This window comes from Natator depressus, chromosome 1 (assembly GCF_965152275.1).
Source record: "Natator depressus isolate rNatDep1 chromosome 1, rNatDep2.hap1, whole genome shotgun sequence".
NCBI lineage: Eukaryota > Metazoa > Chordata > Testudines > Cheloniidae > Natator > Natator depressus.
The window spans coordinates 512,980-528,998 of NC_134234.1; the positions used below are offsets into that span (position 1 = coordinate 512,980).

Here is a 16,019-nt window from a genome sequence, read left to right on the forward strand (position 1 = left end):
GGGCTTCCAGGAGTGGTGCTGCTGACTGGCCAAAAATTGAACTCCAGAGATCGAGAGTTCCGGCCTAGGCCCTTGTGCTATACCTGTTCTGATTAGTATACATTTCCTTTCCAGGAGGGACTATGCTGACTATTAGAGGGTGGTGGGAGAAGTTCTTCAAGGGGTCACATGACTCTCTTCCAGAAAGGTCTCCCCACTGCTGAACTTGCCCTGATTGGTCAAATCCACTCTCGGGGACCTCCAACAGGGCTGAAACGCACTCTGATTAATTGAAGGTGGTGGGAAGAGTTCCTAGCAGGGTCACATGCCACCCCTTGCTTCTAGTCATGTGTCAGTCTCAACTCCACAAGTAATACCACAGGAGGAGGGGCACAGGTGGGTGGGACCTTAGGAGTCAGGGGTGCAGTCAATGTTTGCTGTACCCCTAGACTACTCTCCTGGTTAACCACTCAATGGTACTTCTGTGACTGGCTCATGGAATGGTGGAAATGTCTGGAGGAGGAATAGCAAGAGAGTCTCTGAGGACAGGAAACATGGGACCCAACCTCCGATTCGGAAGACGATGATTCTCCTGCCGCTAACCACAGAGGTGCAGTTCCAGATGGTGCCAGCAACCAGTGCCAAAGTGGAGAGGCCCACAGAGAGGACAGTACGAAAGACTGAGCCATCAAGGGTAAATGAGGCTGGCACAGTACTGAGTGTTGTACCAATCCTGCTGGTTCTCCCAAGTCCGGCAGTACCGATAGCAACCCCTCTTGTACTGCCAGCGATACTGCCACCAACAGGGCCAGGAGGTCCCTGGCAGCCATAAATGCCTCCGGCATGGTTGGTGCCAAGATAGCAAGAGTGCAGTGTGGTGCCAGATGTGGAAGGAGCTCCTTTTGGCTCCAGACTCTATGAAACCTGCCCACGTGCTGGAGTCAACGGTACCATCTTCTGTTGTACCGAAGCAGCTTGGGCTTAGACTGCACTCTCCACTTAGCCCCTTGCCCAGCGGATTTCCGTGTCAAGCCTCTCCCACTTTCAGCAGTCTCAGGACTCAGGTACATAGGAGGCACACTCCTCACCAATGCTGAGGCACTCAGTGCCAAGTCTGACCAGCCTGGCTCAGATGGAGGTCTCAAGACCACCTCGATGAGTAGAAACTTTTTTCTACAAGGTTTAAAAGTCCCTGCAAATTTGGCAATGCCCTCCAATCTGAGCTTCCCCAAGGCACTTCAAGCACCTTGAGTGCAGGTTGCTCACAGGCATAGCCTTACTGCAGGAAACACAGGGCTTGAAGCCTGTTGACAGGGGCATCCCTCAGCACCAGGAGACAAACGAAACCCTGAGATCGTTCAAAAAAAATTCTAACTAATTAAATCCTAATAACCTTAATAACACTATTTACAATACAAGAAAAAACAGCCCACTAAGAGAACTTGCAAATGCAAGAAGAGCCGTTCCAGCAACCAACCCAGGCAGTAAGAAGGAACTTGCGGGGTGGGGGCTCAGAGTCAGCTGCATGCTTTACACAGATGCCAGCAGTGTGTGGCAGCGGAAGGTGCTTGAGACGCCCTGACAGCTACCACTGAGCGAAGAAATGTCTGGTGATCGTGTGTAGGGCGCACACACACCAAGAGAGAAATGCACACTTGCAATCACTCGAAGAAGAACAGGGAATGCAGGCCACACCTACTGAATGGGGAACTATATAATGGAAAGCGTAGACTCTGAAAGGGATCATAGCAGACAAGCAGTTCACCATGAACTCCCAGTGTGATGCTGTGGCAAAAAGGGCTAATGGGAACTTTGGCTATATAAACAAGAGAGGAGTGAGAATGAGCAGGGAGGTGATTTTTACATCTGTATATGGCATTGGTGAGACTGAGCCGGGAATAATGCATCCAGTTCTGGTATCCATATTTTAAACAGGATGTTGAAAAATTGGAGAGAGTGCCAAAAAAGAGCCACAAAAATTATTCAAGGGCTGGGAAAAATGCCTTTTAGGGAGAGACTTAAAAAGCTCAAATTGCTTAGCTTATCCAAAAGAAGATTGCGAGGTGACTTGACTATCGTGTATAATTATCACCTTGGGGAGAAAATACCAGATGCTAGAGAGTTCTTAAAGCTAGTGGAGAAGGGCAGAACAAGAACCAATGGCTGGATGCTGAAGCCAGAAAAATTCAGATTGGAAATAAGGCCCAAATGTTTAACAGCAATGGTGACCCAAGGGAAGTGGTAGAGTCTTCTGTGATGCTGGCAGACAAGATAGCTCAGGCCAAAGTCCCAATGTCTCAGCCGAATACTGACATAGCTGAAACCAGCTTTTGGCTTACCCATGTGTTAGTATTGTTAACTAGGTATTAGAATGATAAGAATGTGTTTAGACTTCATTGAATGCTTGTGAGTTGCAGCCCCTCCCCACCCCCTGCTCTGATCTGGTCCCACCTGCAGTGGCATCCTCACCCAACTCCTAGCCCCGCCCCTGGCCCTGGCCCCAGCCTCCAGCCCAACTGCTGCTCCGCTCCCAGACCCGCCCCTGCCCTTAGCCATGTCTGCTGGCTGCAGCTCTGTCCCTGGCCTTGGGGCAGGGGCAGGGCTGGGAGTGTAGCCGCACCTGGCCGTGGGCCCAGCTGCCAGCCCCCACCACGGCCTGTCTGCGGTTCCGCTCCCACCCCCAGCCCCAACCTCAGCTCTCTTACCCCGTGTCTCTCTCTCACGGCCACAGCTCCGAGGGGCACAGACAGGGGCACGGGGGGCATGGCCCCCCAACGTTTGGAGACCACTGCTTTAGATAAAACACCAGTGACGGGGTTCAGTGCAGAGGGCTGGACAGGAGTCTCTGGCTGTGCTATCACAGGTCAGCCTAGGGGGCCTAATGGCCCTGTCTGGCCTTCAACTCTGAGTCTATGCCAGGGTCAGACTGAGAAAGGGCAGGCCAAGGGCGTGAAACACTCAGAGCCTTCAGCCTCCTTTTCCCTGCCTCACCTTCATGACGTTGCTGACGAACGCTGCGACCTCCTCCTGCACGATGGAGACCAGGTTCTGGCAGGTCAGGAGGTTCACCAGCTGGGCCAGGCTGCCCAGCCTCTGCATCCAGAACTCGGCCTCCTTCAGCCTCCTCTCCAGGTCCCTGTGGTGGACTCTCTGCTGATACAGGGACTCCTTGGTGATGTAGAGCTTGTAGCTCTGCACTTGGGTCTGCAGCCCATGCACCATCTTGTAGGTGTCATCCCGCACCTGCAAGGACATGGACACATGGGGGCTGAGAAGGCAGGTTCCCTGCACAGACCCATTTCCCCGTTAGTGCTCAGGGTGGGATGGGGAAGGAGTGAAAGGAGCTGCCCAAATCTCTCCCAGCTATGGAGCCCCACATTATTGCAGGAGACTCTTTCTTGCTGCTCTGGGATGGAGAGAGAGGGTCCTAAAATGTCTCTGATAGAAACATCAGGCATGGCGGGAAGCACTGCTCCATGATTTGACTGGGGTACACAACCCTGAGAGTTCCCAGAGTTTTCCCAGCCAAACCAGGACCCTAAAAGCCTTGAATTGTAGGGTCCATAGGGCAGGCGTGGAGCTTCAATGGGAGAGGAGGACCTGTGGAGGGGAAATCGCAGGTACTCCTCTCCCAGCACTGGAAGAGCACTATAGGGAGCAGGGCAGGAGCACTGGCTGTAGGGTTGTGGAGCTCCTGGCCATTCCCTGCAGGAGGAGCTGTAGGGAGCAGGGCAGGGGCACTGACTGTGGGGTTGTGGAGCTCCTGGCCATTCCCCGCAGGAGCTGTAGGGAGCCGGGCAGGAGCACTGGCTGCGAGTGGAGCTCCCATCAGAGGGCACTGTAGGGAGCAGGGCAGAGCTCTGTAGGGAGCAGGGCAGAGCTCTGTAGGGAGCAGGGCAGGAGCACTGATTGCGGAGCTACTGGTACTGCAGTTCTGACCCCTCCCAGCAGCGGGCACTCCAGGAGAGAAGCCAAGGGGCACTGGGAGTACAGGTCTCCCCGATGCTCCAACCCTGCCTTACCAGCTCGAGAATGGCTGAGCAGAGGGTGAGGAACCTCTTGAGCAGGCCTCGGGCATGGCCATTCTCTTGGGCCAGGGCCTGCTGTAGCTCCGGGAAGGTGTAGCATTTGGAGTCATCCTGGGGCAGCCAGTGTACAGATCTTAGCTCCTGCAGGAGTCTAGAAGGAAGCAGGATCCATCAGGCAGGGCCATGGGAACAGCCAGCCTCACCTGGGCACTCAGCCCCAGGCAGTCGAGGGTAGGACCAGGAGCGTAGAAGCCTGAGAGTCCCTCCTGGGGTCCAGTCCAGTAACCCTGAGCTCACTGGCTGGGGCCTCAGCCCTTCATCCCCAAGGCTCTGCTCACAGCACCACTGAAGAGCTGAGCCTCAAGTCAAATGTCCCCTGTGAGCCTGAAGGGAGTCAGGAGTGTGAAGACAACTGGCCCCTGAAGGGAAGAGCCCCACAGAGGCTCCTCAGGCCCCTGCTTGGGGAGAAAGCACTCAGTGAGGACCACTGGAGAACCTAAAGAGGCTGGGGGGGAGGGGGTGCGTGTGCTCTGTCTTCTGCATAACCCAGGATAAAGGGTATCCGGTATATTTAGGACAAAGAGGTGAAAGGTAAGTATTGCTGAATGTTGTAGCATTAGCATGTTAACAATAAACCGGCTGAGCCTACGTGTATGTTCCTGATGCTGCTGTTTTGAAAATAACTGCAGCGTTTCGACACTAATGTCTCTGAAAGATAGTAGATGCCACAAGACAAACACTGCTAGTCAGGGTGAAATGTTCGAGACTTGCTTCAGGAAACCACCTGTTACTACCACGCTGAGGTGATGTAAATATTAATGAGTTAGCCTATGAAAAATGGGGCACCCCAAAAGTAGTGAGGTGTGGAAGTTCAAATACAGAAAAGGGGTTCAAACCTTCATAAATATGTCTGAACCCCGGTGGGTGTATCCCGGCCTGCGTGCCTTGTCTGGGGGAGATGCCAGGAGGACACCCACTGGTAAGGACTGTTAGGATATAGATATTCAGGCCTGTCTGTAAAGGTCTATACTCTAAGAATTTAGGTGTATTCTTATCACTTGACTAGTTATGGAGGTATAAAAGAAAGAATCAAAATCACTGTCTGCCGGTGTAAGGTCCTTCTCTTACTGTGACAGTCTGAGGCCCTGTTCTTAGGCTAAAGCCTTTGGCTAAGCCACAGAGGCAGCCATAAGCTGGGAAGCGACCGGTCACATCCTCACATTCCAACCTAGTCACATTGAAATAAGGTGCTATTGGACTGTTAGGAATACAATCCTGTCCTGATAATGGCTATCGCCTCCAGAGAAAGGGAAGTGCCTAGAAGATGTAAAAGGAAACCTAGTTTGATAGCATCCTATCTGGCAAGAACTCACTTATCAATAGCTGGGATGTGAAATCCTCATTTCTGTGTTTGTTCTATCACTGTAGTCCCCATTTCCCCATTATGTATGCATCCGACGAAGCGAGCTGTAGCTCACGAAAGCTTATGCTCAAATAAATTGGTTAGTCTCTAAGGTGCCACAAGTACTCCTTTTCATTTCCCCATTGTTTGTCTGTATAATCTCTGTCTGGTTCTGGGATTGTTTCTGTCTGCTGTATAATTAATTTTGCGGGGTGTAAATTCATTACGGTGGTGGGATATAATTGGTTAAATAATCATGTTACAATATGTTAGGATTGGTTAGTTAAATTTCAGTAAAATGATTGGTTAAGGTATAGCGAAGCAGAACTCAGGTTTTACTATATAGTCTCCAGTCAATCAGGAAGTGAGTGGGTGTGTGAGTGTGGGTAATGGGAACAGGGAATGGGGGTGGGGAAATTGGAATCATGTTTGGCTAAGGGCAGGAATGGGAACAGGGACACAGGTGTAAGGCTCTGTGGTGTCAGAGCTGGGAAGGGGGACACTAAGGAAGGAAACTGGAATCATGCTTGCTGGAAGTTCTCCCCAATAAACATCGAATTGTTTGCACCTTTGGACTTTGGGTATTGTTGCTCTCTGTTCATGCGAGAAGGACCAGGGAAGTAAGTGGGTGAAGGAATAAGCCACCTAACAAGGACGATGACGAAGAAGACTAACACCATTCTGTACAGGTCTCTCTCTCTGCTTTACCAGACTGCAGTTATACGGGGAGACTTTGGCAAACCAGTAAAGTGCCTGAAACCACTATGACTTATTGCTAAAAGCAGCCAAGTCAGAAGGCTGTAAATTGGACATTCAGCAGTCTCAGTTTAATGTTTTTTGGGTGCCACAGAGAGGGCAGCTTGACCCCGCGTCCTTCCTGATAAGAATTGTGTTGAAGTTGCTGATACATGCATCTTAGAAGAACAGGATGTGCCCCAGGAATGTCTATTGGGGCCTCAAGCCTGCAAACTCTGGAAAAACCCACACCTGGTTAATCGATAATCAGAAGGAACCTCTTGCTTGACCATTGAAACTGCTTACTTAACAAGTTTTCTTTAAGGGACATGTCATTCTATTACTAATGTATAAATAATGGGGAAAAGTTTGAGGTGGTGGGACTCTTCAGGACTGGACTCTCCCTCTGGATGCATCTTATGTTCCCCACCGGTAGACAGGCTGCCGCTGTGCCACTTGAGAGCCACGCTCAGCTTTAGTAATTATCAAGGGTTGGGGGTGTTTTACTAACCTGTTGCGGACGTGTGTATAAGTGCTTGAGACTAAGTAAAGTTTAGCTTTAAGTGAAAGCACTCTTGTGTTGTCCTGTTTGTGCCAGCCATCTATCGGTCGGCCGGCCGTGTCTCCCCTGATTTATTTCCTGACACCACCTCGCACAGAGTAAAAGTTACCAAGAGCTTTGGGTTGAAAGAAACTTGGGTAACACAGTGTGTGCATTGTTTGGTTGATTAATAAAGGGAATTATTATGGAAAGAACGCTATGGAGTCTCTGTTGCGCACCATTGGGCCTCTTCTGTTGGTAACCTCTCTCCTGCAGGCTGTCTTGGAGGCTGGCCCTTGGGGTGGGAATTTGTTAAAGTAACCACGAACTATAGATAAGGTTACATCCAGGGCCTTGGGCCTCCAGCACGGGGTGTTCTCAGCTGGGATTCCAAGGGGAGCAGCACCTGGACAGGGGCTGCTCTGAGTGGGGTACAGCTCTCAGTCAAGGTCCTGGCTGGGGCAGGGACACCCCTCCCACACACACATTCTCCCTCTTACCTGGAGATGTGGAGCAGTGCTGCTCCAAAGTGGGGAACAGCCAGGAGCAGGTAGCTGCCCAGGGCTTCCTGGCGTGTTAGCAGCTGCAGGTGCTTCACATTTTGCCACCAGCTATGGGGGAAGGAGAGTAAGGCTAGGAGCTGTGCCATGCTGAGAGGAGGGGCTAGCTCAGGGAGGTGAGACACTGCACATCAACAAGGGGCTCCATCCTGACCTGCTGCTATAGGTCCCACCCTGCCCACATCCCTGGGCTCCAGCCCATGTGCCTGCAGCAAGAACCATCAGGTGCAGATCCTGTAAGCTGCTAATGGGGCTGCTAATGGGGCCCAACCAACCTCAGGTCCTGCCCCAACACATGCAATATAGGTCCCCTGCATCCAGGGCTCAGGCCCCCAGGCACCATCCTCCGAGCACAGTGTGGAGGGTGGTATCCCTCGCAGGTTCCTCTGCAGTACCCTGGGCCACTCACCGGGCAAAGGCTTTGCGGACAAGGTAGTGCCTGAAGAAGGGGATGCACTGGAGTAGCTGCCACAGCAGGGCCTCTCGGTGCCACTCTCCGAGTGTCAGGGCCTCAGCGCCTTCGTCCGGGTGCACGTGCAGCACCCCAAAGGGGGAGAAGACATAGTGCTGGGGGTTGGCCTGCCGCTTAGGAACCACAACCAGGTCGTAGGGCCTGTATCGAGAAAGAAAGATACCAAGGCCTATATGGAAACAGGAAGCAGGGCCTGGCTGCTCCACCCATCCACACATACACATACCCCTGCCCCTGCCATGGGGAGGCCAGCAGGGCACAGAGCCCTGCAGCACCACTGGGGCACCGGGCCTGACATCCCAGAGGCTAACACAGCACTGGGGAAGTGCCTGGTAGGGGCAGTGTGGGTGCAGAGGGCTGAGTTTGGAGTGCAGTTACCTGAAGTGCCTGTTGGGGGCAACGTTGAGGTAGACAAAATTGATTTTCCCCAGGTGCCTGCTCCTCACAAAAATCTCAGCAGCCCGGAGCCCCGTCAGGGACTGCCAGGAGAAGCCCTGCTCTCCTTCCACCACCTGTGGGGTGGGTGCGGCAGCCTCTCGGCCTGGGTCTGGAAGGAGCCTGCAGTGAAGACAGCATGACTGTGAGAGCTCCAGGGCAGAGGTCACCTCATGTCCCCCTCCAGTGCGTGGGCAGGGGGAGAGCAGCTGGGATGCCACACTCAACATGGCTAGGATTTGCACCTTCACAGTGCTGGAGAGACACTCACTCCCCGGGGGGGATCTGTACCGTTACACCATCACACAGGGAGGACTAGAAAAAATATCTAGGACTCCTGGCTGCCCAGTTCCCCGGAGCGAACTCCCAAGCCCCCACTCCCCTCTCAGAGTTGAAAACAGAACCCAGGAGTCCTGGCTCACAGTCCCCACCACCAGCTGGCAGGCTCTCCAGTCACAGTGAGCTCTGGGGCATACAGTCCAGCATCCCTGTGGCCCTGGGGCGGTGGGAGTGTGGGTGATCCCTATTCTGTGCGGGACCCACGACAACAGCCTATGCCCTGGGGGAGGACATTGGAGCCTCGTGCCAGGATTTGGTGGAGGAAGCCCTTACCTCGGCTCAGCACAGCAATACTTCACAGGCACCTCTGTACCAAGGGCAAGGGACATGAGGCCCAGGCTTCTTGTCCACTGGGTCTCCTCCTGAGCCAGCTCCATGCCCACCAGACCCACACTTCTCTGCAGCTCCTGCAAAGACACTGGGCCTGGCTGGCACACAGCTGCTGGTTCTTCTACCTCCTGGTCTAGGACAAAGAGGCAGGGCTGCCCTGCGAAGGCTGGCTCTGAGCCAACAGGGAGCAGATTGGCTGGGAGCACTGGATCCCTGTAGTGTGCAGCAAGTGGATGGGCACACAGCTCCGAGTGGTCCCTGGGGAAGGCCTGGCCCATGGCTCCTAGGACATCTATGTCAGACACGAGGGCCTGACTTCGGTAGTACTGGTAACAGAGGCTCTCCAGGTAGGGCAGCAGCTCCTCCCGGCAACGCAGCTGTTCCCGGAAGGGGCTGAGGAGCTGCAGGACATCCAGCAGGTGCAGCCAGGCACTTCGGCTGCTCCTCCGCAGCACCTTCACAAACACAGCAATCAGCTCAGCCACGAGTGCGTCCAAGTGCTGGGGGTCAGGCCTCCCTGTCTCTTGGAGCTGGGCAGCAAGGCGCTGGCGGACACCCCAAGCCCAGCCACGCTCCACTGGCTGGGAGCTCCTGGGCGCTCTGCCACCTGCAAAGGGACAGAGTCATGAGATAGGGCCAGGAGAAGTGAGCAAGTGCTCAGCCCAAGGCTGAGGGTGCCCCCACCCTAGCCCCCTACACTGCCCACACCCTACTGGACTGTATTGCGGGGTCAGATTCCCTCCCACAGATGTGATCTTTGACGGCCTATCTGTGAGCTTCAACAGGACCCTCGGACACACAGTGATGATGACTGTGAAGCTTGGTTGAGGTGGAGTCAGAGGGTGGGATATTTCCCGGGGAATGCCTTACTGCTAAATGATGAACTAACAATTGGCTGAGCCCTAAAGGGTTAACTCTCACACTCTACAAGGCAGCAGGAAAGGAAGGAGGGCAGACAGAGACAGAGATACACACCTTGTGTGTGTGAGAGAGATGTGCATTTCCCCTTTAAGTACACTGCCTTGTTAATTAGATCAGCAAGCTGAGCCACAGCTGCTGCCAGGGCAAGCTCCCTCCCTCCTGTCATGTGTCCCTGCTCTATGGAAGATGGGGTAAGCGGGGTGCAGGAGCAGGGGGGAGGGAGACACCCTGACATTAGCCCTCCTCTTCCCCCCCCCAGCAAGCAAGAGTCTTGGGGAGCAGCTCCAAGGCAGAGGGCAGGAGCAGCACATGGCAGTGCGGGGAGGGACAGCTGAACTGCGGGTAATTGATAGCCGGCTGGGCAGCTGCTGCACAGGGAACTTAGGGGAGCGGGGAGCTGATAGGGGGGCTGCCAGTCCACCCTAGTTCCAACCATCCACCAGCTAGCTGCAATGGGCTGCTCTTCCTGCAAGCAGTGGACAAAGCAGGCGGCTGCCAAATGATGTTAGAAGGGAGCATTGCACAACTTTAAACGAGCATGCTCCCTAATTGATCAGCAACGTAACAACAAAACAGCGTTAACCGGGATGACCTTAAGTGAGGAGTTCCTGTATATTCCTGAGGTGCAGGGCTGGGAGCTGGGGGAATTTGGCTGGTGCCTTTCTCCGAGTGATTCATGACCAGCTCTGGGAGCATTCATGCAATCTAGCTGCGTGAGGGGCTCCACCTGCTGTTGTGCTGAGTGATCACAGGGCCTGGAGGGGTTTGCTGCTTGTCACTAGCAAAACAGGGTTAAGGCTGCACCCTGGGGATCCCATCACAATGAGCTATTGGGGTGTTGGCATTAGAACAGAGATGCCCCCAAATTCACTTCTGACCTCACCTGTAGCACAACAACCTACAGGGCAACCCTGGGGCAATGGGGCCAGCACTGACCGTGAGGAAAGAGCTCCCCCTCTAAGTCCCTGTACTCCCCCGGTTGTGGCAGCACAGATGAAGGCTCCTTACCTGGGTCAGCAGCAGCAGGGAACAGACTGGGGAGAGTCGGGGAAGACTGCATGGTATCTCTGTGCACCCAAAGCTGCTAAAGACAAAGGCCTGGTCAGTCTACGTGCCATTGAAGCATGGGGAAGGGGCAAAATGGGGGCAGGTTGCGCCAGGAGGATGGGATCACAGGCAGTCTGTTCTCGGGCGGGGGACAAGGTGAGATCAGAGGGGGCAAGCTGTGTCATGGTGCGGGAGGGGACAAAGTGGGGTTAGAGGATGTGGTTGTGCCATCGGGTGAGGAGAAAGTGGGGGGGGGAGGTCAGACAGTGCCATGGGGGACAATGGGAGAGGTGGAGGATGTAAGGGGCGCACTGAGAGGGATGTGCGGGGGAGTAGGTGATGGGGGGCCCTGGTGGTGCATATAAGCATTCACGGACTAGAACTAAGTCTGCAGAGCCTAGGACAGCTGACATTCCCACAACACCACCAGGAGGCCATGCAGAGCACTTTGGAGAGCAGGCACCATACGAAGTACCACCCAAGGGATGCAGTTTGACCCCTGCAGCCTTTTGATTGGCCAAGCACCCTATTTAATCCTGGAGGGTGCCCCAGGAAGTTGTCTGGGCAACCACACAGACTTTGGGCCTGCTGCGACTCCAGACTTCACCTTGTCTCCTGATCCCAGTCCAACAATGACCCTGACTCTTGCCTCCTGACTTCACCCTGATACTACCTTTGCTCTCTGGTCTCCAACCCCAGCCTGACTCTGACCCTGACTCTTGCTTACTGAACCCAGCTCTAGCGATTCCTCTGACTCCTGCTCACTGACTATCATCCCTGACGTGTAGACCCCAGCCCAGCTGTGACTGCTAAGCCAGACCATCTATGTCCTAGTCTTACAGTTTGTCCAGACCCCTTCCGAACCCCTCTGCAGCAGCCCCTGAACAGGGTTATGGAAGGGGCGGGTCTACTATTGCCCACTGGACCCCATGGAGCACCGGATCTCCAGGAGCAGGTTGCACGACTCCAAACCGAGAACCATCTGCTGCAGTCCCAATTGATGCAGCTCCTAGCAGAAAATCAGACATGTCGCAAGCAGCTAGCATGGTCTCAGAAAGAAAATTCCATGCTCCAGGATTGGGTTGGGCCCTACTGCCTTTTGAACGGGGCCCCACAGTACCACTACCCAAATGTTTGGATGGGAACATAAGAACGGCCATAAGGGGTCAGACCAAAGGTCCATCCAGCCCAGTATCCTGTCTTCCGACAGTGGCCAATGCCAGGTGCCCCAGAGGGAATGAACAGACAGGTTATCATCAAGTGATCCATGCCCTCACCCAATCCCAGCTCTGGCAAACAGACCATTCCTACCCATCCTGGCTAATAGCCATTGATGCACTTATCTTCCATGAATCTATCTAGCTCCCTTTTGAACCCAGTTATAGTATTGGGCTTCACAACAGCCTCTGGCAAGAGGTTCCACAGGTTGACAGTGAAAAAAATACTTTCTTGTGTTTGTTTTAAATCTGCTACCTATTAATTTCATTTGGTGGCCCCTTGTTCTTGTATTATGAGAAGGAGTAAATAAAACTTCCTTATTTACTTTCTCTATACCACTCATGACTTTATAGACCTCTATCATATCCCCCCTTAGTCGCCTCTTTTCCAAGCTGAAAAGTCCCAGTCTTATTAATCTCTCCTAATATGGAAGGCATTCTATACCCCTAATCATTTTTATTGCCCTTTTCTGAACCTTTTCCAATTCCAGATTGTGTGCAGGCTGCCAGAGTTGTCACCAAACTGGATCTCCAGGGTGCCTACAATCTAGTGCGCACAGCCAACCTGAGAAACTCCTTGCCTGGGGAGGCTGTGAAGGCTAGGACTATAACAGGGTTTAAAAGAGGACTGGATAAATTCATGGAGGTTAAATCCATTAATGGCTATTAGCCAGGATGGGTAAGGAATGGTGTCCCTAAGGAATGGTGTCCCTAGCCTCTGTTTGTCAGAGGGTGGAGATGGATGGCAGGAGAGAGATCACTTGATCATTACCTGTTAGGTTCACTTCCTCTGGGGCATCTGGCATTGGCCACTGTCAGCAGACAAGATACTGGGCTGGATGGACCTTTGGTCTGCCCAGCATGGTCATTCTTATGTTCATCAGGGCAGGAGACAAATGGAAGACTGCCTTTTGAACTCATTATGGGCACTTTCAATATCTAGTAATGCCATTCAGGCTGACCAGCATTCCCACGATCTTTCAACACTTTGTGAATGATGTATTTAGAGACACCCTGGATCAGCATGTGTCATCTACCTCGATGACATACTTGCGTTTTCAGATAATCCCAAGCAGCATTGTTATGACATTGGTTTCATCCTGAAAAGGATACAGAAGCGTGGCCTGTTCATGCAACTGGAAAAATGTACCTTTGACCAGTCCCCTACAGAGTTCTTGGGTTACATCCTTTCCTCAGACAGCATCAAGATGGACCCCCAGAAGGTGGAGGCCATCTACAATTGGGCAGTGCCCAGGTCCCCCCATCCTGAGCTTCACAAATTTTTACTGACAGTTCATTCCAGACTTCTCAGGGCAAACAGCCTCCTCCTGCACAAGGCTGTCAAATTTGTTTGGACACCGGAAGCTCATCATGCTTTCGAACAGCTCAAAGTGGCTTTCACCACCACTCCCTTCTAGCACACCCAGCCCAAGCATTCACAGTGGAAGCTGATGCCTCCAGTGTAGCCATTGGGCCATACTCTCTCAGAGGCATGGTCCACATCAAGTGTTGCACCCCTGTGCCTACTACTCCTGAACACTCAATTCTGCCAAACAGAATTATGAGATATTAAATCAGGAGCTACTCACAATTAAATCAGCCTTTGAAGAATGGCACCATCTCCACAAGGGACACAGAAACCCAGTCCAAGTCTTTTCTGAATATCTGTCTAAGGTTTGAACTTTGAACCAAAGACATCTCAGGTGGGCATTATTCTTCTCAGTTTGATTTCATCATCATCTGTCACCCAGGAATAGGAAAGACAATGACAGGGCGAAGAGCCTAACCAAGAACCATTCCGTCTCCCAAAACCTCGGAACTTCCTTCGTGCCAAAATCCACCAAGACCTGCTTGATCTAATCTGATCCACTTTGTGGGGTGATCCATTAGCCCAGGAGGTGACGGAACAGCCTGCGCAAACAAGAGCCAGAACCAAAATGCAGTGCTCCACACAGGACGGGATCACCTACCTCAATAGGCACACATACATTCCCATGGCTAGAAGTGCTCCATCTCTGCCACAACACTCCATGGGGAGGCCACTTTGGCCTCCTTAAGACTTTCCACATGGCTTCCTGTTTCTTCTCGTGGCCCCATAAGCAAGCTAAAGTCCAGGACTAGGTTGACTCTTGTGACCTGTGTGCGCGCACCAAGATGCCTCGTGTTAAGCCCCTCGGCACCCTAGTACCCCTGGAGACCCCACCTATACCATGGACCTCAATCAGCATGGACTCCATAGTGGAACTCCCTGACTCTCACGGCCACTCAGTAGCCTTAATTGTGGTAGACCAACTGACCAAACGGTGTACTTCATCCCCTGTAACAGCCTGCTCTCTGCTGAAAACACAGCTTGACTACTAGTGGTTTATGTGGTCTGCCTTAATGGGCTTTTGGATCATATCACCTCAGAGAGAGGCCTGCAGTTTGTCTCTCACTTTTGGCTTGAAGCACTCCAGCTAATGGACATTCGTGCTTTTACCTTCTTCACATACCACCCGACACACAGATGGGCAGACAGAGAGGGTGAATCAAGTATTAGAGCAATACCTAAGGTGCTTTGTCAACTACCATCAAGATAACTGGTTCTCCCTCCTTCCTCATGCCAAGTTCTCATCCAACACTGACCAGGCCTGCACGGGGCAGAGCACCTTCTTTGAAAATTACAGGTTTCACCCTTGTTTCCACTTGGCCTTGCCAGCAGCCTCTCCAAACCCAGCCACGGCCAACTGGATCAAATAAATTCATCATATCCAGGAGGAGCTTAAGGACCACCTTGAAGACACAAAAAAGGAAAATAAGTGGTACTCAGACCATTCACACCAGGAAGGCCCAGCTTTCACAGTGGGTCGAAAAGTCTGACTCGCAGCAACGCGCCTCCATACAAACACGCCATCTCACAAGCTAGACCACCAGTTTCTCAGACCTTTCTGGATAGGTTAGCAAATCCACTCTGTCACCTTCAAATTGCAGCTCCCTCGATCTGTTTTCATAAAACCATAAGAACGGCCATACTGGGTCAGACCAAAGATCCATCCAGCCCAGTATCCTGTCTGCTGACAGTGGCCAATGCCAGGTGCCCCAGAGGAAGTGACCCTAACAGGTAATGATCTAGTGATCTCTCTCCTGCCATCCATTTCCACCCTCTGACAAACAGAGGCTAGGGACACCATTCCTTACCCATCCTGGCTAATAGCCATTAATGGACTTAACCTCCATGAATTTATCCAGTTCTCTTTTAAACCCTGTTATAGTCCTAGCCCTCACAACCTCCTCAGGCAAGGAGTTCCACAGGTTGACTTTGCGCTGTGTGAAGAACTTCCTTTTATTTATTTTAAACCTGCTGCCCATTAATTTCATTTGGTGGCCCTTAATTCTTATATTATGGGAACAAGTAAATAATTTTTCCTTATTCACTTTCTCCACATCACTCATGAATTTACATACCTCTCTCATATCCCCCTAGTCTCCTCTTTTCCCAGCTGAAAAGTCCTAGCCTCTTTAATCTCTCCTCATTCCAAACCCCAAATCATTTTAGTAGCCCTTCTCTGAACCTTTTCTAATGCCAGTATATCTTTTTTGAGACAAGGAGACCGCATCTGTACACTGTACTCAAGATGTGGGCGTACCATGGATTTATATAAGGGCAATAAGAGATTCTCCGTCTTATTCTCTATCCCCTTTTTAATGATTCCTAATAATTTCCACGTATCCCTCCTGAAACCTAACACATAGGACCCTTTTCCTGATTGATCCCAACAGCCACCCCTGCCAGTCCAGCTCCAAGGGCATGAGGAATATATGGTCCACTCTGTCCTTGACTCTATATTGCAGTGAAGGAGACTGTACTCCCTAACCAATTGGGAGAACTAAAGAACACACATGGGAATTCATTGCCCATGTCCATACCCTGAGACGGTAAAAAGGTTTCATCTGGACCACCTGGATAAGCCAAGCCCAGTGCCCACCCATAGGAAGGGTGCCCCTGAAGAAGAGGGATAATGTAAAGATTTGTG

General features: G+C 52.2%; 1 protein-coding gene across 1 annotated transcript in view; it reads right to left on the minus strand.

Annotated features, from left to right (window-relative positions):
• The window catches only part of DNHD1 (dynein heavy chain domain 1), a 149,657-nt gene that overhangs the window by 130,529 nt on the left and 3,109 nt on the right, over positions 1-16,019 (minus strand). Inside the window, exons 2-8 of the mRNA XM_074971233.1 lie at positions 10,751-10,823; positions 8,765-9,428; positions 8,096-8,275; positions 7,655-7,858; positions 7,186-7,296; positions 4,002-4,158; positions 2,971-3,222 (exon numbers count right to left, since the gene is read on the minus strand). Of these exons, the coding sequence (XP_074827334.1) occupies positions 2,971-3,222; positions 4,002-4,158; positions 7,186-7,296; positions 7,655-7,858; positions 8,096-8,275; positions 8,765-9,428; positions 10,751-10,802 (1,620 nt within the window). The 5' untranslated portion in view covers positions 10,803-10,823. The remainder of the gene's footprint in view (positions 1-2,970; positions 3,223-4,001; positions 4,159-7,185; positions 7,297-7,654; positions 7,859-8,095; positions 8,276-8,764; positions 9,429-10,750; positions 10,824-16,019) is intronic.